Genomic DNA, 24363 nt, shown 5'->3' on the forward strand with positions numbered 1-24363 from the left:
TTTCCTCAACCTCAATTTGGAATTACTCTTTCAACTTAATTGCTTATTCTTATGATGTGCAGTTTATATACTTCCATTGCTGATATAATATAATAATAGCCTCTGTAGTTGCATCAGTGAGTTATTTATATAAGCACTTGAGCAGAGGAAAGAGCAATAAGTTCACCAAATCACTACGGTGAAAAAAAATATTCAATAATTGATAATAGATATAATCAATTATTGCTGTAATTGAGTATAGGAATGAACGTATCACGTTAGCTGAAAAGTGATTATAAGATATATTTTGTTTGAATTGTCTAAAAAAATTGTTTATTTTTTTTATAAAAAGATTAGAAAAATAGTATCAAGTTACTTGTAATAGTTGATTTTGTATTTAAAATTTTACTTATTAAAAAAAATTGTTTCCTTCTTTAAAATGAGTAAATAGTGTATGGTTTAAAGAGTTTTACTCTATCATCTAATTACTAATTACCATACATATATGATAAGTTTAGTTACTTTAAAAGTAATTACTTTAAAAGCCATACTATCTACAGTATCTCTAATTAATTGATAGTAGAAAGATTTTTATATTTACTAAGAAGGACCTGCCACTAGCAAAACAGTACATTTGAACAGTGGCGGCAATCATGTATCTAACAGATTTCTAAACAGCTTTTGGTGGGTAAAATTGGTTGTCCAATCCTTCCATCATTTTTTGTTCTTTTTTAATTTCTAAAGGATGGATTATGATGTTTTTTCTGTTATATTTAGCAAAACATGTTGCTAAATATAAAATTGGTTCTCTTTTAAATTGGTTGTGATTTATTGTAAGTTTTGAAATTTAAATGGCTCAGGTACTTAGATCAACTTGGAATAGCATCCTGCTACAGCACTAAAGTCTATTGCAGGCAGACTTTAATTGGAGGGAACTATGGCCTTCTCAATACCACCACCTTTGCTCCCAATCTTGACTACTACAGGTAAGTACTAATTGAAAATTGCAACAAACGAAAAGAAAATACTTTTTTTTCCTTGAAGGTTACTTGAAGATTTCTGGTGATTATTACATCATGTTTGAACATATCTAATCCTAGGTTCTGGCCTTGTTTCTAAACAGTGCAGTTTTGTGGCATCGGCTAATGGGAAAGAAGGTTCTTGCGATCTCAAGTGATGTTCATATTAAAGACTTTTACCTATAATTAGGAAATGTAAGTAGAAGTTAATGACTTTTACCTACAGTTGAAGATAATAGGTACATATTAAAGACTTTTACCTACAGTTAGGAAATGTAAGTAGAAGTTAATGACTTTTACCTACACACTATACATAGTAGGTAAAACCTATAGTGACAGACAATTAGCTGTCACTATACGCCCCCTCAAAGTTGACAGAAGAAACGTATGTAGGACAAAGTCTATCGTACATTTACCAACAGATTTTTTATCTACAGTGACAGTTTTTGTCTGTAGGTATAGGTCATTTTTCTTGTAGTGTAAATTGTTAAAATCATGCAAAATGGATATCCATCAGTCATCAAAATTCAGAGAGGATTGTACTTGTGCTTTTATCAATTAAACCAAATTTTGAGTTTTTTCGAAGTACTTGTGACACTTGGAATTTTTGAGTGAAAAATCAAAATTGTACTAGAGGATTGTTGCCATGACACTTAATTAGCTCTGGCTGTTCCTAAACAATCTTTGTTCATTTACAAAATTATATTGCAAGTATAAAAATTTCCAATGTTATTATTTTGATGAGCAGCTCAACTATCCTTTGTCTTTTGTTACTTGATCTTTCATTCGAAACTTTTATCTTATTATACAACTATTTCGGCACCCATCAATAAAAGCTTGAATGAGAGGAAAAGGGAAACTTTGCTAGAGAAAGAACAAGCACTTATGAAAGTTATGTAATTAATATGTGCCACATTATATTGTCCCGCATTATCCATTTTGAGCCTTGGATCTTATGGGATTCTAGGAGGACAAGGTGGGTACAATTGATTGCATGGTTTATCTTTGTTGGAAGATATGTTAAATCATATCTACACTTTTTCTTCCTTATGACAAAAGACACGATTTTCATTTTAGTCATGTTTTGTTTGCTTTGTGAAGGGCAGGGCAAAAAGGGTACTAAATTGTACGCTTCAGGATCCACAAAATACATGTGGCATCCTACATGGCACTTCAAGACACGTGTCAATCCTGGAACAAGAACATAGATACTCGACCATTAGCGGTCGGGCTCCCTAACTGACAAATTATCTTTAACCTATTAATACTTAAATATATTTGAATCTCCTTATTTCTTGACAGATAGTTAATTATCTATAAAGTCACACATTATCTTTAAGGTACAATTATCTACTAGCTTTTATCTCTAAGCTATATTTTATCTTTAACTTTATCTATAAGTTATTGGCTATTATCCATAAGCCGAGAATTATTTTCAAACACTGTAACAGCACATACAAACAAGAACCTGCAACTTTCCTAATAATACCAGGTTCCATCGAACCCTCAAGACATCCCAGACACAACGCATTCGCTCACACCTTGAGCTTACGCATAATTGCTCTCATAGCATATATTTGCTTTATTCTTCTCACTCATATACTTACTTGAGTGTCAGAATCTTTTGTTTTGGAGGCCCCCCTTCTTGTCCTCCTAACAAAGGTACATCTAAAAACTAACGTGTAAAGTCTGGGAGCCTACCTTAGTCACGTCCACCGTGACGTGTGTCAACTCCGGATTTTGGTAAGTACATAAAGCATTTTATAAATTTTGATACTACATCTTTGCTTAGTGTTGATAAGAAAAAAAACATCATATTTTATTGTTGATTAATATTACTTCCAAATAACAATAGATGATTAACTATTTTAGAAGACTAGGATATAATTATTATGAGTAATAAATTTTTAAAAAAAATTATTTAATATAATTGCATTTTTAAGACGAATTTGAAAGACTAGTAGTTTAGTTAAAATAGTTTGGGTTTTTTTTTATCCATGTGCTCGGTGATGTGGAGAGTCAAAATGTTAATGCGTGTATAATTTGTTGTTTTGATACTCAATTTTTGCTTTAGTTGAAATTTAAGTTTAAATTGGATCCTTATCATCACTAGTTAGTTTATCCATTATTTAAGAGTTGAAAATACAAATAGCTAGCTGATTTGTCAAACCATTTTGCTTGAAATTCGTCTTAGAATAATAATTTTTTTTAAGACGATTGTTTTTAAACTGTCGTAAAAAGTCTGACGTTAACTTCAAAGACGATTCAAAACTGTCTTTAAGTGTGTCTTAAAATTATCGTTGAATATTCTTTTTCTAGTAATGATGGTAGGCTAGCAACCAAGAGGTGAAAAGTTACAATATGGTAGGCTACATCTAAGTAATGGTAGGATAACAATAAAGAAGTTATGAATTACAAATTTAATATGATAGGCTGCAATTATTTATTGTGGAGACTTAGGAAGGAACAAATGTGAATATATATATATATATATATATATATATATATATATATATATATAAAGATTAAGATTAAGATAAGATAATAACACTTGAAATAAATATGAAAATAAAAAGAAAAAATTTAGCAATCCGTGATAAGCGCTAGCTGAAGATCATAAAATGACAAGGTCATCATCAACTTGAATATCAATTAGCATGAGTTGGCTTATGAAAAATGCATAGCTTGAAAAATAATGTTAAAAGGGTGTGAGATACATTATCTTGCACCATTTACAACAATTCCGAAGGAAATAAAAATCATTTAATTAAAACAATTTTTATTTGTGATTTTATAAAAATGAGTAACAGTTTTTTGCAAAACTACAACACAAAGCATAATGTGTGTTGTCTTTTACTAATTTGTGGGGATGTATTTAGCGCTTTTCATTCATGTACAATTATTTTTAATAAATACTAACCTTCATATTTTTGTAACATATTAACCATCCAATTTTACTCTTATAAATTATGTGACACTACTAGTTAGTTATTTGGAATTTTCTTTACAAAAATCCTAAATATCTATTTGTAGCCCGTAGCAGTCTATTTACTTATTTTTATGTGTACAATAACAACAATAAAATAAAAACCTAAAATATCATGTAAATTATTCAAATCTTCCACCAAGACACCTTAGCGTGTTTCGAAAAATAAAAAAGACAAACCTTAGCGAGTTGGTGGCCCGTAGTAATTTTACTAGTTTCTTTTCATTTTGGAATAATTAATTTTAAAGATTTGTTTACTATAATATTATAAAAAAAAATATTCAAGAAAATGGAAGGGAGAGTTTTCGCTTTGATTTGATTCAGTTTTTATTGTCAAGTGAAGTTTGATTTTGTTGACAAGACGAGGAAGAAAGAGAACAGGTTAGAGTAAAAAAAAAATTGATAATCGACTAACAATATATTCAAATAGTGTATACGAGAGGAATATCATTTATCTTAGTCAGTTCTATTAGATTGAGTATGATATCATAATTTATAATAATTTAAATTATAATTCTTCATAGAAAAGAATTAAATGAAATAAAAATTAAAAATATCTTAATAGAAATTAAACTGATAATCTTTTATTCATAAGATAATAAATCACTAATACACATATTTTGTTTAATTAACTATATTAACATTTTTTTTATATGGATCATTAGTCAAGATAAATTAATTTTTTTCCAAATTATAAAAAATTATAAATTAAAAAATATTTTTAATTTTATGTAAATAATTAAATTAAAAAAATATGTATATTAAAATTAATTTTAAAAAATATATATAAATAATTTAGATATATTTATGAAATTTAATTATAAATTGGTAAAATAAAAATAAAACTATGTAAACTATTCAAAATAAAAACATACAAATGATATAAAATAAAATTATATATATATTAATATTTTTAATTTATAAAGTTTGATGATGTGAGTTAAAAATTAAAAACTCTTAATACATAAAAAATAATATTAATATAGTTAATTAAACACAATAATATTAATATAGGACTGTTTTCTATATTAGACCACTTGCTATCGGCAAGTTAAATCGAATCAGATGTAGATGTTTAGTCTTATAATTTCAAATTGAGTTAGGTTCTAATTTAAATTATATTATTTTTCATTTTAAAAATTTTAAAACTAAAATCTCTGAACGGGCCTAAGTATCTAGAAAATTATAAAATATAAGTTGCTCCCTGGAAGGATTACGTGAGAAACGGCCCATGTACAAACTGGTTGCTTTTGCCTAAGAATTGAGAAATATCTAGCAAGTAGCAACCTTACCAAATGACAAAGGACAGAGCAAAAAGTTTTTTTCTGGCACGTGCAGATGTGATTAGGACGAATTATCTAATTTCTTCTATATGGAAACTAATTTCTTCTTCTTTTCCTAAATATGCATATCCCATAGGTATATTCGAGGACGGAGATAATTCTTCCTTTGAAGATCTTTTATTCTTGTAATAGGTCTTTTTTCATGAGTCTATGTGTTAAATCTCTATTAATATTAAAGATTAATCATTGAAATAAATTATAAGTAAAAGAATGACGAGTTTTGATAATATTGATTCTAATGATAATTCTAATAATATTTTGATAATAGTTTTAATAGAAATTTTGATAATAATTTTGATAGTAATTTCGATAATAATATGAAGAAGGGATTAGAATAGTAAAAGTTTTGAAAAAAAAATGAAGATTGAAAATAGTAAGGTTTCTAGAAAAAATGAAAATTGTATAAAGGAAAATAAAAACTGAAATTAGAATGTTGGTTGAAAATGAAAATATTACTCTTACCCGTTAATTCGTAGATGTCGTGTGGATTTGATAGGATAAGAGTGTTAGAGGTTCTAACCCTTATTACAATGGTACAAACTAGTATTCATAAACAATAATTCTTATTTACTCATAACTTTTCAAATAACTTTTTGTTGTCAATTTTAGCGTGATAACTTTTGTGTTCGATCTTCACTTTGGATGAATTGTATCTCCAATCTTTACCGTTGATATCTTCTAATATTTTAATGTTTTTCATATATTGATATTTTCTAAATCTTCATTTCTTTTATCATTATACAATTAGCCAAAAGACTATATTTTAACAATTAATCAAAATAGTCTATTAAAAGACTATTTCTTAATATTTTGTTGAAAATCATTTTTCAATAATAAAAAAATATGGATGCTAACACTTCTATATGCAGATGGAATGGTTCGGCTTCATTTTTAGAATAAAAAAGAAGTAAAATGAATAATAATATTATGAGACTTATACTTTTATTCTTTAATTTAATTCAAAAAAATTATCCTTTTCAATTTTATGTAATTATTTTTCATTCAACCAAAGCATACACTCAAGTATAATCAGCAGGTTGTACAAAAAGTCAAAGATTAAGATTGGCATCGTTGTCTCTTCTAGAAAACGAACTCATCATCACACAGTAGTATCTTATAATAAAGTATTTACTATCTGTTCAATTTGTATTATTATCCCTTAACTTCCACGCCACCACTTCAGCAATGACTAGTCCCAAGATTGTTGTAATGGTGGCCACTTCCTATTCCAATCATTGGTCTTCACTCTTCATCAATGTTGGGCAATAGAACCATGAAAGTCCGATTCGAACAAACACACCTCTTAATTAGGAATTTCACTGAAAAAAATTATAGAATAAGAGTGGCAAAATTATCGGACTTCAGCTATCTTAATCTAGGGTTTTTCTTTTTCTTCGTGGACTAAATTATATTTTATGAAATAATATTCTTGACTCTTGAGACTATGTGGAAATTATTATCAGAAATATTATTTTCATAAATAAAAAATTAGTAAATTAAGATACTGATTTAGATAGTGTTTTTTCCGTGTTCAAATTTTTTTTTTCCTGTTTAAATTGCTATTTAAAGTATTTTAAAGATGAAAAACAAAACAAATACATTTTATAAGGATTAAAACAAAAAAAAATTAAAAAGACGAAAATGAAAAAAAAGTTAAATTGCAGAAACCAAAAGTAAATTAAGAATGTTAAGTTCATTAGAAAATTATTATGCATGCCCGAACTACAAATATTTTTATCTAGTTATAAAGACTCAATTAGATTATATTTGACAAAATTAACTAGAAAATTAATTGATTGAATCATAAGTGTTTAATAAAATTATATTAAAGTAAAAAAAAATGTAAAATTATATAAAGGATACAAATACTAAAATTTTAGCTTAAATAGAAATCCTTAAAAAGAAATCTAATAAATGTTTAAGAATAAAAAGGAGATAGATATAGAAAAACTTAAAAGCTATTATTTTAAAAAAATATTATTTCAAATCACGTATAAAAAAACACAAAAAATCATTTACCAAATAATTAAATAAATTTTTCAGTTAATAAACAAATGAATTCAAATATCTTGTAAAAACACACTCTTGGTAGCTGAAAGAAAGATTGTTTAACAAAATTTTAGTGATTTTACGAAAATCTAACACCCCCACGTTCATAAGAAGAAGTGAGTTTATTTCAAACCCTTAGCACGTTAACTGAACTCCACTAATGTAACATAACATGCACGCTTCCACTTGCGTAATTCAGCGGTCCAAATTGGGTAACGAATATAGTAAAGTAAGGACTGTGGAGGAAAAAAAAAAGCCTCTTTGGTTTTGTTTCAAATATATATCTTCACCAACCACAACTCCTAAGCATCTTAACGTGCTTCTGATAATGACTCGTATAAAATGTTGCACGTTGTTTAATTTTGTGGATGAAGACCTTTTCCTGTTCCCTTTTTTATTCATCAATCAATTTTTATTTGATGTCTCTTAGATCTTTTCTATGTAGTTCTTTTGGGGATGGTGTTTTCTACTCATTCCCTTTTTTTATTACTGATTGCATAGTGTTTTCAACTAAAATTTCATTATCTAGCTTCCTACTTCGACCTATTTTTCCATTTTTTTAAGTCTTGATAGTAATAGTAAATTTTAAATAATTGAAAATAATATTATTAATAATAATAATAATAGGAAGGAAATTTAAAATAATTGAAAATCTTAAAAAGATATATTAATTAATATTCTTATGGAACTCTTAATGAAATTCAATAATGAATAAATCCAACTTAATTTTTTAGAAGACTCAAATCTCACACACTCTTCATATATTTAACTCTTTATTATCCATAAGTACGTCCTTGAATATTTTAAGATTTTTGTTTTTACTCTTTCGATATTTTTTAATGCTCAACGTCTCCTAACTTTTTTCTTGTCATTACTTGTAGTTCCTTAATTTTTTTTAGCCTTAAAAAGTAAGGGAAAAAATCAATAATTAAAATCAATCAAAAAAAAAAGTTTACGGACTTAAAATTAAAATTTTAAAAGGTTTAAGGAATAAAAAATAATAAATTCTATATTTAAACACAAGTCTTCTCTGATTAACAACGAGAGACTAACCTTATGAGCAGTAAAAATCATTCAAATGAATTTACCTTTAAGAAAAATCATACACAATTAAGAATCAAAATTTTATCAATATATTTAGAGTACGTTTAGATAGAGAATTTTAATTTATCAGAGAATTTAAATTCATTGTTTGAATTTTTTTTATGAAGAATTTAAATTTTTAGAATTTTAAAATAAAATTTTAAACAATTAAAAATGTGGAATTTTAATTTTCTTTTAAAAGGTAAGAAATTGAAATTCTCTTGAGAGAACTCTCCAAAACGTTATCTTATTTCCTTTATAACTTTCATCCTCTCTTACACCTACCTAAAAGTTTTCGGAATTTCGTTCTTGAACTCGCGACTCATTTTCTTTCACCCACACAATTTTAATTTTTTTTATCCAAACATAAAATTTTAAAAATAAAAGAATTTCAATAGAAGTAATTAAAATTCTTAAAATTTAAAATTCCTCAGAATTTTAAATTCTCTTGTCCAAACACACTATTAAGTAGTTTAGTTAGTTGGTAGTTAACACTATCAATAAATAATAGTACTTCTTAAAAATATCGTGACGAAAGCTGGCCTATAAAACTAAGCTTAAATTGGGTCATAACTAGATAAAGCTTAAGATGCCTAAATTTAGTTGTAGTTAAAATTTAAAATCATAGTCGATGCAGGCTACAAGTTATAGTGCCCAGGCTAAAAGTTCATATTTAATTTGAGCTTCCAAAATGAGGCTCAAGTCCAATTAAAGCCTTATTTTGTAGGGTTTTAATTATGGGATGAACTCAAATTACGATATTTTCATATTGAGTTATAAAGGTTCAAATTTAAATTTGTGCTTAAAGCTTAAGTCCTACATTGCATTAGGTTGGTTTGGTCGATCATCTCAGTCTATTTTACCACCTTTAGAAGACTAAAATGAAAGTGAAAAAATCTAGATAGGAGATGGAGCAGGGAGAAGAAAATCATCAAAAGAACGAGAAAACTTCTAGGACCAGAAAACCTTTTTTTTCACTCTTTCTAAATGCGAGCTAAAATTATTTTAAAATTCATTTAAAAAAAAATTCAATTTATTTTTAAATTTAAGTTAGAAAAAAAAATAGAAATTTGTAGCTATTTCAAACAGGGCCTTAAGTACTTAGTGTTATTTTTTACTTGAAAGTATCTTAATAATTTGCGTAATAAAAACAAATATATATTAAAGGTTCAGTGCTTAATTATCAAAATGAAAATTTAATTTTAATTAAAATAATATAAAATAGTTTTATCCTTAAAGGTCTTTCCTGTAGACATGGAAATATTTTTATATTCTCAATTAATTAAAAATGTTTTAGATATGATTTTTTAAGATAATTTTTATAAAAGTTGATAAATTTATCTTATATTATATTTACAATTAGTTGATAGCGTAAAAAAACCTTTATACTTGTTCAGTACAAGTTTAGAGAGACAAATGATCATGTACTACACTATTGAATCATCTCAAAAGAGCACTCATTTTTTTTTTTATCATGATATTAATATAAAATAGTTTTCATCAAAAGAAATCATTAATCTTTATTGGGATTGTGAGCACACATAAGGTGAATATTCCTCCTTTCAAAATGATTTATTTCATACTCAAAAGTCAATCAGGATTTAAATCTTAAACCATTTGGTTAAATGATATAAGTTATTATCACTTATGTCAACTGTTGTTGATAGTGATGATCCTTCAATAGTATAGTTCAGAAAAAATGAGCATAATATTTGGGGTGGAACTGATTCGGGTTAAATTGAACTTAGGATAATTTAAGAGCTAACTCAATCAAACATAATTGGATTGTGTTAGATTGGATTTATTATTTTTTGTTAACCAACCTAATTCAACCTTAGTTGTATTAATTGGACAGTTAAGTTGACTAATTAAAATAATAATTTATTCTTGAAATTAAAAAATTCAAATAATTATAATGAATTTTGAAAAACTAAAAAGAGTCCCGATCCAGGAAGACCTCATAGTTAACATTACCAGCAAAGATATATAATATCTCCTTCGTGATTATAAGTTTCAGTATATAAGTATTAGAAGGATTTAACTTTGCTTGTAGAAATTTAGTCTGCACATAATTAGCATATGGATTTCAACACAAGAAAGCCAAACAACTTACATTAGCAAAAAACAAATGGAGAAAGTTACGCATTAGAAAATACTAATATATTCATATAAAGCTAATCAAAGCTTATGAACAACGAGGATTAAATTACAAATATATTTCAATCCAAAGCTGAATTTGATAGTGTGAATTGTAATACATAATAGAATTAGGTTGGACAAGCGGCCTCACAAATATTAAAAAGGGGGTTGAATTAAGATTTTATTAACTATTCTTAATTAAAAATTTCTCTTTCTTTAGTATTCCCTAGATTCAATTATTTCTTTGTTAACAAGTTACTAAAATAATAAATAAAGGAAAGTAACTTAAAGAAATATAAACAAAACAAAAAGTAAAAGAGTTTAAGAAAAGAGAGAATGCAAAACCGGATTTATACTAGTTCGGCCACAACTCGTGCCTACGTCCAGTCTCCAAGCAACCCGCTTGAGATTTTCAGTATCCTTATAAAATCCTTTACAAGCAATGAACCACAAAGGAATCACCTCCTTTGTGTTCAGTTATTACAACCAAGAAGTTATGCCCACTTCTTGCAATGAACCCCAAGGAACGTTGGTACCTTGTGTCCAATGATAACAACCAAGAAGTTGTACCCACTTCTTGCAATGGACACAAAAGACGTTGTCCAGTGATCAACCAAGAAGCAAATCCCACTTCTTGCAATGAACCCAAGGAAGGTTGGTCCCTTGTATTCAGTGTTCAACCAAGAAGACCTTCTCTTGAAAAATAGTCACCAAGAGTAGGTCTCTTGAAAAGCTTTTTGTAAGAAAGAAGGAGGAGAGGAAAATAGAATAACATGAGTTTTTGCCCAATGAACTTTTCTTGACAAAGCAAGTGTTGAACAAAAACTCTTAAAAAGATGTTTAGAATGAATGAATGAAATCAATTATTGAAATTCGTGTCATGATCACATATTTATAGCCATTTGATGACTCTTGAAGAAACCATGTTAAAAGTTGTGACTCTTGGCAATTTCTTCAAAACTAGTCACTTTAAAAGTTGTGACTCTCTTCAAAACTAGTTACTTTAAAAGTTGTGACCCTCTTCAAAACAAGTCACTTTAAAAGTTGTGACTCTTGGCAAATTCTTCAAAAATCAGCCACTTTAAAAATTGTGACTCTTGACAATTTATTTTTCAAAACCAGCCACTAGTAATCGATTACCATTATAGTGTAATCGATTACACATCAACAGTTGTGACTCTTCATGTTTAGATTTGAAAACCAACGTTTAGAAATACTGGTAATCGGTTACAAATGTTGTGTAATCAATTACACAAGTTTGAAAATATTTTATCACAAGTTATGACTCTTGAAATTTGAATTTCAACGTTCAAAAATATTGGTAATCGATTACATGCCCATAGTAATCAATTACTACTTTGTAAATCAGTTATAAAACTGTTTTGGGCTTCTAGTAATCGATTATTGTCTTATGGTAATCGATTACCAAAGAGTAAAAACTCTGGTAAAAGATTTTTCTTTGAAAAATTCTTTTGGACAAATTGTGTTATTCAATCTTTTCTTTGAAAAAAATCTTTTTAAACTTATCTTGATGTTTTTCTTGAGGTTCTTGCATATCTTGAGTCTTCTCTTGAATCTTCACTTGAATCTTGATTCTTGATTGAATGACTCTTTGATTCTTGAAACTTGCTTGAATCTTGATTCTTGACTTGAGTCTTTGGCATCATCAAAATAAGCTTGGAAGCTTTGCTTCCACAAATTATTGTATTAGTAATGTAGGTTGGAAACTCATGATACCCAATTCAATTATAATGGGATAAGCTATAAGTTATAAGGCTAGCACTACTACAAAATTTACTTTTAACATCATTAGAATAACATCAATTTTATAGAAAATCAATGTAAACCAAAACATGGTGGCATAATCGTAAATAATGTGACTTCGTGAACATCGATTTTTCGCGCTTTTGGCAGTTCACTCGTCTCCCTCACGACTCATCTCCCTCACAAACCCTTTGTTAGTCTCACTCTCACTCTTGCGACACTGAAACCACCCTTTGCTCACGGTGAAACCACTCTCGCTCACGGTGAAACCATTGTTGTGTCGCTCACGGTGTTGTCACTGTCAGTCTCATTCTTGCTCACAGTGTAGGTATCATAGTCACTCTCGCTCTCACGGTATGTTTTTATCTCGAAGTTTTTTTTCGACAGTGAAATCATGGTTTTGGTTATTTTAGTTGTTTTTTTACTGTGTTTTGGTTGGATTCGACATTGTTTTGGTTGTTCTGTTTGTTCATGGTTTTGGTTATTTTTTACATTGTTTTGGTTATTCTAGTTGTTCATGGTTCGGGTTGTTTTTTATAGTGTAGGCCTTCCAAAGTATCTAAGTGATACTGCAAAATAAACAATTTAGGCCTTTTTTTGACAATGAAATCAATGAAATTTTACTTAGGTTTTGGTTTACTTAGGTTCTATTTTGGTTTTAGATTTACTTAGGTTCTATTTTGCATGGTTTTGGTTATTCCTCATTATATTAGTTGCATGGAATAAGCTCCTAAATAAGCATGGTGCATAGTTAGTTTGTGCATGGATCAATTAGTGGATTTAGATGGTTTGACAAAATCCACTTAATGTCATGTTTATATTGTAAGTGGAGTTTAGAAATGATGGATGAAGATCAACATAACTGGAAGGAAATGACTAACACAATAATGAAGATTAACAAAAAAGCAAAGGAAAGATTCAACATTGTTCATGTTATGGATCATGTTAGAAATTTCAACACTATTCTCAAATAAACATGACATGATATAACACATTTTCTTATATTACTTTGCTTGTTAAATGTAGTCTTATGGTGAAGTTAGTAGGTTATTTCCTGTAAGATGGAAAGATGAACTAGAGCCTACTTGATATCTACTACACTTTAGTGGCAACATGCACTCTGTTACATATAACCAAGATTTGATGAGCCTAACTCTACTAATCGGATGGACAGAACCCAAAGAGTTCTATGGGCTCATTGGAAATCATCAGGTGATCTTGACCCACTTTGGACAGAGTGTTTTCCTCCTCACCATCTTCAAAAGCATCTCTGAACCAAAAGCTTACCCTTAATGGCACTCCTTGTACCACCAAATTTTTAACTCAATCACTTTTAAAGTCCCGTTGACTGAGTACAAAGTGACTAACAGTAGTTTGGTGAGTAGTTAAGCACTCCTCTATATGTCAAATTTTAAAATCATATACATATCTAATATGAATTTCATGTTAATTTTAAGATGTGTCGAGTACCATGTACTCATTTATGAAAACTGTAAGATTCACCCATCTGAACTTGGAAGGGACTACAGAGTGTAGGATAGTTTATAATCATTATAGGAAGACTGCAAAAATTAGAAATGAATGGAGAGATTTTTACACAATCAAAAAATTTTATTATTGGAATATATTTGAGTTCCTAGATAACTTTTAACTTTGTTTTATTTTGGATTTGTTAGTAATTAAAGTACATTATTACTCTACTATTATCAATCTGTAAAATTTTATTTATAAGTCTTGGTGATATATTTTGTGAGACATATTGGAACATTCTAAACACATTTGTGGTATATTTTGTTTATAAATGTTTAGAACTACTATTGGTGCATGATATATTTTGTTTATAACTTTTGGTGCATGACTTATTTTATGTGATTTTTTATAACTTCGAATGATGAGTTGTGATATGAATTAATTATAGGTTGGTAATTAAAAAAACAAATAGGATATTAAAAAAAATCCAAAAAACAACATCGATTTTAAGAAAAATTAATGTTGTCTGTAAACAACATCGGTTTTTTTTGTTTACTGACAACATCGATTTTTGGTAATAAGAAAACAACATCAATTTTTATAAAAAATCGATGTTGTTTTTTTGCTAAAACAACATCAGCTTTTAAACAACCGATATTAATATTGATACTTTAACGTCGGTAGTTTAAATATCGGTTAATAATCGATGTTAAAAGTTCTTAATAACTTATGTAAAAAGCCTATTTTCTAATAGTGTGAGTTCAATGTCTAATTTAGTCATTAAATTTGTAACACATTGATATTTAAGTTCTTGAAAGATAAAAAAATAAAATATTATCCTTGAATTTTCTAAAAGTGCGGCAAATTCATCTCATTGTCAATTTTCTCCATTAATCCAAATGGTTAATCCTACTTAGCATTACTGGACTTATTTGTCATTTTAACTTTTGTTGTGGGTTGCTGACAGAAAGGGACTAATTTGTCACCAAAATTTTGACGGACTAATTTGTCGTTTGAAGAAATATAGATATTTCTTGGACAAATTATGTTTTTAGAACACATTGCCCATTCCCAAATATCCATCATCGATCGCGCCCTTTACCCGGGCCTCATGCTTACCATTGTCGCCATCCACTCCCAACTTCGCTACCTCTGCCTTTTCATCCACATGTACGAGGTTTGCATTCTCATGAACCCTTTCTTCGCCAAAGATATCAAGGACTCCGGTGTCGACATCTTCCACATTCGTGAGGTATGCGTTCTCACAAAAAAAATATTATGTACTCTTTGATTTTCAAGAAATTTATATAAACATTTTTACAAATATTTTTTATTAACCAAAAAAATTTTAGTTATTCATAAGTAGGAGTGGACCCAGGGTTGAAAAGTAGAGGGGCATTAATGACAAATTTTCTAAAAACTTATTTTTATTTATCACTAACAATTGTTCATAACAAAAATTAAATTAAGATAATTTTCAATGAAAAAATAGAAATTAAAATAATTAAATTATTGATACAAATATTTAAATTAATTACATTTTTTACACATACAATACAAATTAACACATGAAAATAAATAAAAGACTTTATTTTATGAGATAAGAAACAAATAAAACTATCAAAACATGATTGTTAATGCTACAATATGAGAAAAAAGAATATGCACTAATAGTGTAAGATAGTTTTACATAATCATCTAATCACACATCACTGTTTGTAGTAAGTTTGTTAAATTTTGTAATAACTAACTTAAAAATCATATAAATGATGACTTGTGATTGAATTACATTATAAAATTATTTTATATTATCAATGCATAATCATTAAATTCTTAAAATATACTTGTATGAGTCTATATCGGTTACTACATAATTGAATATGATATGTTTTATTAATAAAATAATTTATTAAGATATGTTCTACATTTCTACTAATAATGGAATTTAAAAATTTCAAAAGAATTAAAATTGAATGACTTTTCTAAGTTTATCTTGAATTTTTTTAAGGATATTTATTTAACAAGCAGGGACATGATCCAAAAAAAAAATTCCACATGTACAATAAAAAGCCTTTAAAGTAGAGTAAAATATGATATAATAATTTAAAATTAATAAAATAAAAAAATTATAATCAGAATATTAACTAGGAAACTTTCAAAAAATAAATGAGGAGGGTCATAGACCCTTGAATAACAAATAGGTCTGCCCTGTTCATAAGAGTCTTGATTTCCAGGATTCAAATTCCTAAAAATCATGATTTTTGGGTACTAGAAAACTTCCCTTGTACGAAATTATCCCAATTAAAATAGGTCATTATGCCTTTCTTGGGGCCAAAACATTGAAGAACATTTTTTTTAAGATAAGAGCAATGTTGTTAATTTATTCTAATTAAATTAACTTTTAATTACACAAATTATTTAAATGAAACTCTAATTAATTTTAATGAAAAAAACTACACAAAAAGTATTTAAGAAATTATACATAATTTTTGTGAGTGAATAAACATTTTGTTCCCTGTCTTTGTAGCCATTTTACAAATTAATCTATATCCTATTAAAATGTAAAAAATAGTCTCTATCTTTATATCCGTTATGCAAATAAGTCTCTACTGTTAAAATTCAATTTCCACTGTTAGTCATATGTTTATGTGGCAAGTCTTAGTCCATGTATGCAAACCTATGTGGCAAGTCTTAGTTCATGTAAGAAAACTCATGTGGCAAGTTTTTGGACTGAATTGAAAAATTATGATAAGTTAGGATAAAAACCATTCAAAAATTAAGTAAACCTATTTTTCCCAAAACGGTTTCACTGCCTTACTGTGATTTCATAGGTTTTTTCACTATTCGCGCTTCGCTCTTGCCTTACTGCATTCCCTTCGTTGGTGATTGTCACTCTTCGTGCTTCGCTCTTGACTCCGGTTCGCATTCGTTTCATGGTTGTTTTGCGTTCGTTTTCATTTGCATTGTTTTTGTGGTTGTTTTGCATTTTCGCATTTTTGTTTTTCATTTTGGTCTGTGTATTGGTGAACCAGTTCGTCGTTTTGGTCTTCAGTCATATAAATCGTTGTGATGTGTTGATTAAGGTTTGATGAAGAACGATTTATATTCTCTTGTGTTTTTGGGGTTTTATATGTTGAAGGGTTTTGATATAGCGTGGATTCATTGTTACTCTGTTTTATGGTCCTTTATTATTTTGATTTATGATGCTCTATTTTTATACATGAAATTGCATTTTGTTGTGTGATGTGCCTATGTTTGAGTTAGATTTTTTATTTCCTAATATATGGCATTGTTTGTGGTTTCTGATTGTGTAGAATGGATGGCAATATAAATTTAATATTGCACCATGGAGGAAGATTCACTCCACATGCCAGTGATGGAAAGGTTGAATATATAGGCGGAGAATTTGACGTTTGGGAGGATATATCTGCAGATTACATTAACATATTTATCCTATATGATCTGGTGAAAGCATGTAAGAAGTATAGCAGTATAGGAGATTGTTTTTGGTTGATTGATAATGACTTAGATTTTAATCATGGGTTAAGGAGTTGTACAACAGATGGAGATATATTATACTTAGTGAGGGATGCTTTGGAAAATGAGAATGAGATAAACATTTATTTTCATCATGAAGTAGATCCAATTCCAGAAGAAGTCCCACAAATGTTGTACTTGAAATGTCATCCAATTCTAAAAGCTAGTAATGAGGATGATTTAGATGATGTACCTATTGATGGCCATGAGGAAGGTAAATTTTAATCGATCTCTACTTGGTCCAACATGGTTAGCATAATTTTGGAATTTAATGTTTATAATTGATTAATATAATTTATTTGTACTTGATCACCATTGATGCAGATGTTGGTGGTGGAGAAAAAGGTATTAATGTGGACGTTGGTGGTGGTGAAGAGAGAGATGTTGGTGGTGATGAGGAGGAAAAGGTTGGTAATCCTAATGATGAAGATGACAATGATGAGGATGAGTGGTTTACAGATTTCTCTTGTACGAGGAAGGAAATTGAATTTGAAACAGATGGTTATCATTCAAAGGAGCTCAAAAACCCCATTAGTAGTGATGATGAAGATGAGGATGTTGACAAAGTTTATCCTCAATATAATGAAAGTAGTCGAGTTGGTGAAGAGAAGTTGAAATTAAGGATGGAGTTTGGTACTCTGGCTGAATTTAAATCTGCCTTAAGGGAGTATAACATATTCATGGGCAGGGAGTTCAAGTGGAAGAAGAATGATAAACAGAGGGCTAGAGCAAAATGCAAGAACGCATGTTGTGAAGACCCATTTTTTGTTTTATTTTGTTATTAGGATGTGTAGTTGGATATGACTAATTTTTATTCAGTAGGTACTAGTCTATGTTGTGTACTTTGGTACTTTAAATTTGAAAGCTTGAACGATGTAAACATTATGGTATTTATCTATGAAAGCTTGACTTATCTATTTTGGTTTATGGTGTGAAAGCTTTATATGGTGTTAAAGCTTGCCCTGCTGAACGATTGCTTGTAACAAGCATGCTTTGGTCTGTGAAATGAAATTATGGCTGAGCCATGTTAGTTCTCTGGTTTAGGAAGTGTCAAATGATATTTGCTAACAATTCTCTAGACTAGGACCACTGTTAAACCTTACAGCAACTTCTAGACTTTGAAAAATAATCACATGATTTAATGTCATGTTTCTTCTCTTTCTCTTATAATCACATGACCACATTTGTTTTATTAAAGCAACAAGAAAAATGCGGATGAGCTGGGCACCACATCTGTTTTATTAGAACAACAACAACAACAACAACAAAAATGTTGATAAATGTGTTTTATTACATGATTTAATGTCCTGATTCTTCTCTTTCTCTTATAATCACATGACCACAACAACAACAACGCTTTATCCCACTAGGTGGGGTCGGCTACATGGATCAACTTCCGCCATAATGTTCTATCAAGTATTACAGCAACAAGAAAAATGCAGATGAACTGGGTACCACATCTGTTTTATTACAACAACAAGAAAAATGTTGATAAATGTGTTTTATTACATGATTTAATGTCCTATTTCTTCTCTTTCTCTTATAATCATTGCATTTTCTGTTGTACCACATCTGACAACAGTAGACACATTAATGAGTATGTTTAGATAATGATAAATAAATAAAAATAAAATTATATTTAATTGAACTGGGTTTAGGTGAATTGATTAAACTACATTTTTCCCATTTAATTAGCAAACATCAACGCAATCAACACCACAGAAGTATAAACAATTATATGATATTTGATCAAGTTGAGCATCATTCTATTGTTCTGCAAAGTAATTGACAATAGATAGACCCAAATCAAATTTCAAATGAAAAACTTGAGGAACTGCAAAGTAACTGATAATAGCAACAAAAACTTGAGGAACTTCATTCACAATATTTCTTCAGCAAAACAATACTTATAATGTCACAAGATGCTACTACAAATTTTTCCTAAAATATATTCCCCCTAAAACTAACATTATAATTAAAAATGAAAAACCTAACAACACAATGTTTGTTAAATTTCTCATTTTCTTCTGCAATGCTTCAATTTGTAGGTTCAAATCAGCCACTATCATTGATTCTCTTGTGACAGAAGAATGATTAGAAACTTGGTTTTCTTCTTCAACCCATTCAAAAATTGACAGTTATCTGGGTCTGTTTGGGGCAATACACAAGTATAGAATAACCTTCCTGGGTTCCTCCTTGTTCTTGTAGTTTGAATAGCTGCACGTCTTCCATGGTGGCATTGGCGAATGGTTCTACTAGAAAATGCAGAAGAACTGTCACTTACAGGCATGGAGAAATCAAGTGAAGAAGAAGAAGCAAAGGGGAGAACCTTTACAGACAAGAGAAGCTTTACAAATCCTAATTTGAGGAACACACACTTAAGAACAAAGAGGGAATTCAGAGGAGAGAAGCTCTTATAAACCCTAATTTGAGGAAGAAGAAGCAAGTGACCAGAAGAAGCTTTATAAACACACACTTTAGTGTCACGTTAGATAGTCTACGTTCACTAAAATTGTCAATAATGCACCTCACTAATGGCGTTACTTTCAAATTTAACGGCAAAGACTATTTTACAACACTTATACAAAGATAGGGACTATTTTACAAAATGACTACAAAGATAAGGACCAAAATGCCTATTCACTCTAATTTTTGACCTTATAAACTTCTATTGATTCAATGATAATCGCTACCAACAATTTGGGCCTAAGTCTCGATTGAGAGTTACTCAGCCCCTAAAAATCACTACCAACAATTCTCTTACGTAAAAATGTTAGTGATATTTTCTTTTTAAGACTTATTTTTATGATGGATTAAAATTGATTGAAAATAATCAATTTTAGTAAATTTTGTTTCTCATTTAATAATTATTTCTTTGTATTTATGTTAAATGAGAAACAAAATCTAACAAAATTAATAAATTTTAATTAATCATAAAAAAAATTTAATGGAGAGTGTCAGATAGATAGAGTACCCCTATAATTCCTGAACTTATGAAATACCCCTCCACCTCAATATGTAATAGCCGCCCAACACCCCTTTCTCTAACTTTTATATGAAACCAATTTGTAGTAGTTCTTAACATTAACTTTGAAACTTGAGAGGGCAGTGCAATTGTCAAACACTAATTAAATGATTACTCCTTTAAGCCGTTGCATGCAATCCATTTTCCAAATGATTACTTCTTGTTTTGCAACATTTTTCCATGAGCGATGGAAGTGGTTGTGGGTTAGATTAATTGGTTCACCCTTTCTCTTTGACCTTCCCAACCTTCATCACTTTTTCCACTTTTTTAAAATTAATTTTCTTTCAATACATGGATTCAATATATCTAAAAATCCTCGTGAAAGTCCTTGGCCGTGTTGACTTGAACACATTTGATGGCTTTATTACACAAATTCATTAATCTAAAGCAAAATAGTACTATAATTAAATAAATAGTGTAAGAGAAATCCCGTAACTTCTAGATTCTAGAAGCTGTCCTTGATGATCATACAAAGAATTTAAAAGTAAGAGTTTCATTGTCGTCTTGGTATTGTATGATCATGACATCCTAACAACAATAACGTAGATGAACCTTACCTACCAAATATTGGGACATATCAATTAAACTATAAAATAGTACTCTATATATCCACATAGCACTTTTCTATTGTTATAATAAGGCATGTGTCTGCAATATAACCCATTGAACTATTAAAGAAAACCCTGTGATGTGTGCAACAAGAAATTAGACAATAGAATTGTTGGTTTGGCACTAATAGAATTATGTTACACATCTTTCATTTTCCGATCTTCCCGGCGAATGTACATCAATTGCTAAACACAAAAAAATAAGTGGACGGCAAGGGATGCAAGATAGATACATAGATAGATAGAGAGAGATTCATTCATATTAGTGTAACATTGAAGTCAATAATAGGTAGGCAAGTTACTTGACCTATAATTAATTGAAGATATATATCACAAATATTATAGTTATAAAATTAAAAAAAAAGTCACTAAAAAATGAAATAAAATAAAATGGAAACCAATTATGCACATCGTGTGGTATAGTTATTATAGCATGATTAGCATCCACATTCAAGAGTTCTAGAAGTCAAGGAATCTCCCCACAATTTTTCTTCTAAGGTAGTAGGTGAAAATATGTACTTATAAATTTCATTATCTTACAATTTTATGTCGTCTTTCTCATTTTTATAGAATCAAAAGCAGTAGCTTGTGAAAGAAAAACATATATAAATACACAAGGTTATTTGAAATTGAACATATAAACCAAATGAGTACTAAAAAGAACACATGGAAGTCTGTGATCTTGATCCTAAGTTGTTACAAGGTTAAGTGTTCCTTGGAGGAATCAGAGAAACAGGTTTTGAAACAAGGTTCTTTCCAGAGGTTATGTCTATCAGATGTGAGCAATTCAAGCTCCACTCAGGCCATTGAAGACATTTCAATTTCATTTGCTGGCTCAAAGCTCTATGCATTCACACTTGAGGAGCTAAGGGAAGCAACAAACAGTTTCTCATGGAGTAACATGCTAGGTGAAGGAGGGTTTGGACCTGTCTACAAGGGTTTTGTTGATGACAAACTTAGGTCTGGTTTGAAGGCTCAGACTGTAGCTGTGAAAAGGTTGGACTTGGATGGCTTGCAAGGTCACAGGGAGTGGCTGGTTAGTTAGCTTTCTCAAGTGCCCTTTTCTTTTTAAACTTATTTCATGATTAGTCCTTTCCCCCCAAAACCCCATTTATTTGGTTGTCACATATCAATTTAAGATGCCAACATATTAAAGAGATTTATATCAGTTAGTTGAACAAAGTGTGTGAGTTATTATAAACTCTTTATCCTTGTTTCTACGGTTAAAATACTACTACACTTATCTTAGAAGAATTAGTTGAACTCCGGCATCTCATGAAAAACTGTTATATTGAACATGTTTTCTTTTTCTAGGCAGAGATTATATTTCTTGGACAACTAAGGCATCCACATCTTGTCAAGTTAATTGGGTACTGTTATGAGGATGAACATAGGCTTTTGATGTATGAATACATGCCAAGAGGCAGCTTGGAGAATCAACTCTTCCGAAGTAAGTTTCTTTTCACTCTTCTACTTGTCCTCCTTTATTTTTCTCATTCTTTCCTCAAAATGGGTAGGACTGTACATGAAGTTCATAAGGTCATTTATTGCTGTATTTCTGATTATATCAATGGTAATCACTCAAAGTCAAACATGATTACAAGATCAAGCTGAATAATGATTATCAAATGATTTAGAATTTTGGATGTTCTGTTCTATATGGTCAAGCACACCTAATTGTTTCAAATCTCTCTTTTTTTTTTTGGATACTGATGAGTGATTACAAAAATTACTAACTGAAAAAATTGGATTCTTAGCTTAAACAAAGCCTTAATAACAGCTTCTTTTGTTCTAATACAAACAGGATACTCTGCTGCCATGCCATGGTCAACCAGGATGAAAATTGCATTAGGAGCAGCCAAAGGTCTTGCCTTCCTTCATGAAGCAGATAAGCCTGTAATATACCGCGATTTCAAAGCTTCGAACATTTTACTAGACTCGGTATGCTCTCTGATCTTTTCTGAAGAATCATGTTACATCTCTTGCATCATCTTCCTAGTGACCATATCAAGAAATTAACTTGGACCCTTCAATTTTTATCTCTTTGAAAATCTAGGATTTCACAGCTAAGCTCTCAGATTTTGGGCTAGCTAAGGATGGCCCTGAAGGGGAAGACACACATGTAACAACACGCATAATGGGAACACAAGGTTATGCTGCTCCTGAGTACATCATGACAGGTTAGTATATGCACTACCATACAAAATATTAACCAAGTTTCTACTTTCTAGCATGAATTGGCACATAAAAAGTAAAGGGGGAAGGGATACTATTTCATTTCTTACTCCTAAAAGCATGTCACAAGCCTCAATAAGAACTTATGCAGTCCAAATTGAACTTAGGCCTTTCATTTTACTAGATATTAAACATCCTTTTATTTTGTCACTTTATTAAGTGCATGTTTGGAAACTAATCAGAAATCAAAGAATCTCGTCAATTTAGCCCAAAAAACGTGAAAGTTACAACTATTAGCTTCCGGTTAAAGATAGAAAATCACATCGACAACACGGAACCAAACACGCTATAATTTCTTATGTCCAAAAATGATAGAAAGTTATATTTGATGAAGCTAACTAATTATTGCCTGTTTAATAGGTCACCTTACAACCAAGAGTGATGTGTATAGCTATGGGGTGGTGCTGTTGGAATTGCTGACAGGAAGACGAGTAGTGGATAAATCTCGGTCGAATGAAGGCAAGAGCTTGGTGGAATGGGCAAGGCCTTTGTTGAGAGATCAGAAAAAGGTGTACAATATCATAGATCGTAGACTAGAGGGGCAATTTCCCATGAAAGGAGCCATGAAAGTTGCTATGTTGGCTTTTAAATGCTTGAGTCATCACCCAAATGCAAGGCCAACTATGAGTGATGTGATTAAGGTATTGGAGCCACTTCAGGACTATGATGATGTTTTCATTGGACCATTTGTGTATGTTGCCGTAAGTGAAACTGGTGACAAACATAAAATATAGCAGCAGCAAGGTAGATAAAATATATATATATATCAGATAGCAAAAGGTAAAAACAGAAAAGAAAAAAAAAGTGGTGTGTTATTTTATTTTATAAGGGACGGCATGGCTTGGTCTTCACTCTTCACAATCATCAAAAGGGGATGCAAGTAGTTCTATCATATTTGAACTGTGGCCAGAAATAGAGAGCTGCAGCAAAATGATGTTTAGGGTGGAATGAGAGGACCATTACATTGGAACACAAGGTGTTAGAAATGGTAGAGTTTTTCTATGGTTTGATGATATACACAGCAAATCAACAATGTACAAGCACTAGAGACTCTAGTTCAGAATACAGAAACTAAAATTTATTCACATGTAATGTATTTGACAAAATTATAGTTGGATTGAGTTTG

At 29.7% G+C, this 24363-nt stretch overlaps 1 protein-coding gene across 1 annotated transcript; it reads left to right on the forward strand.

Annotated features, from left to right (window-relative positions):
- The first annotated feature begins 21903 nt into the window (after positions 1 to 21903).
- LOC100305426 (Avr9/Cf-9 induced kinase) lies at positions 21904 to 23971 on the forward strand. Its single transcript, NM_001248295.1, has 5 exons — positions 21904 to 22038; positions 22317 to 22452; positions 22807 to 22943; positions 23059 to 23182; positions 23598 to 23971. Exons 1-5 carry the CDS (start codon positions 21904 to 21906, stop codon positions 23969 to 23971), a joined length of 906 nt encoding a protein of 301 aa, NP_001235224.1.
- The last annotated feature ends 392 nt before the right edge of the window (positions 23972 to 24363 follow it).

This window comes from Glycine max, chromosome 17, assembly GCF_000004515.6.
Source record: "Glycine max cultivar Williams 82 chromosome 17, Glycine_max_v4.0, whole genome shotgun sequence".
NCBI lineage: Eukaryota > Viridiplantae > Streptophyta > Magnoliopsida > Fabales > Fabaceae > Glycine > Glycine max.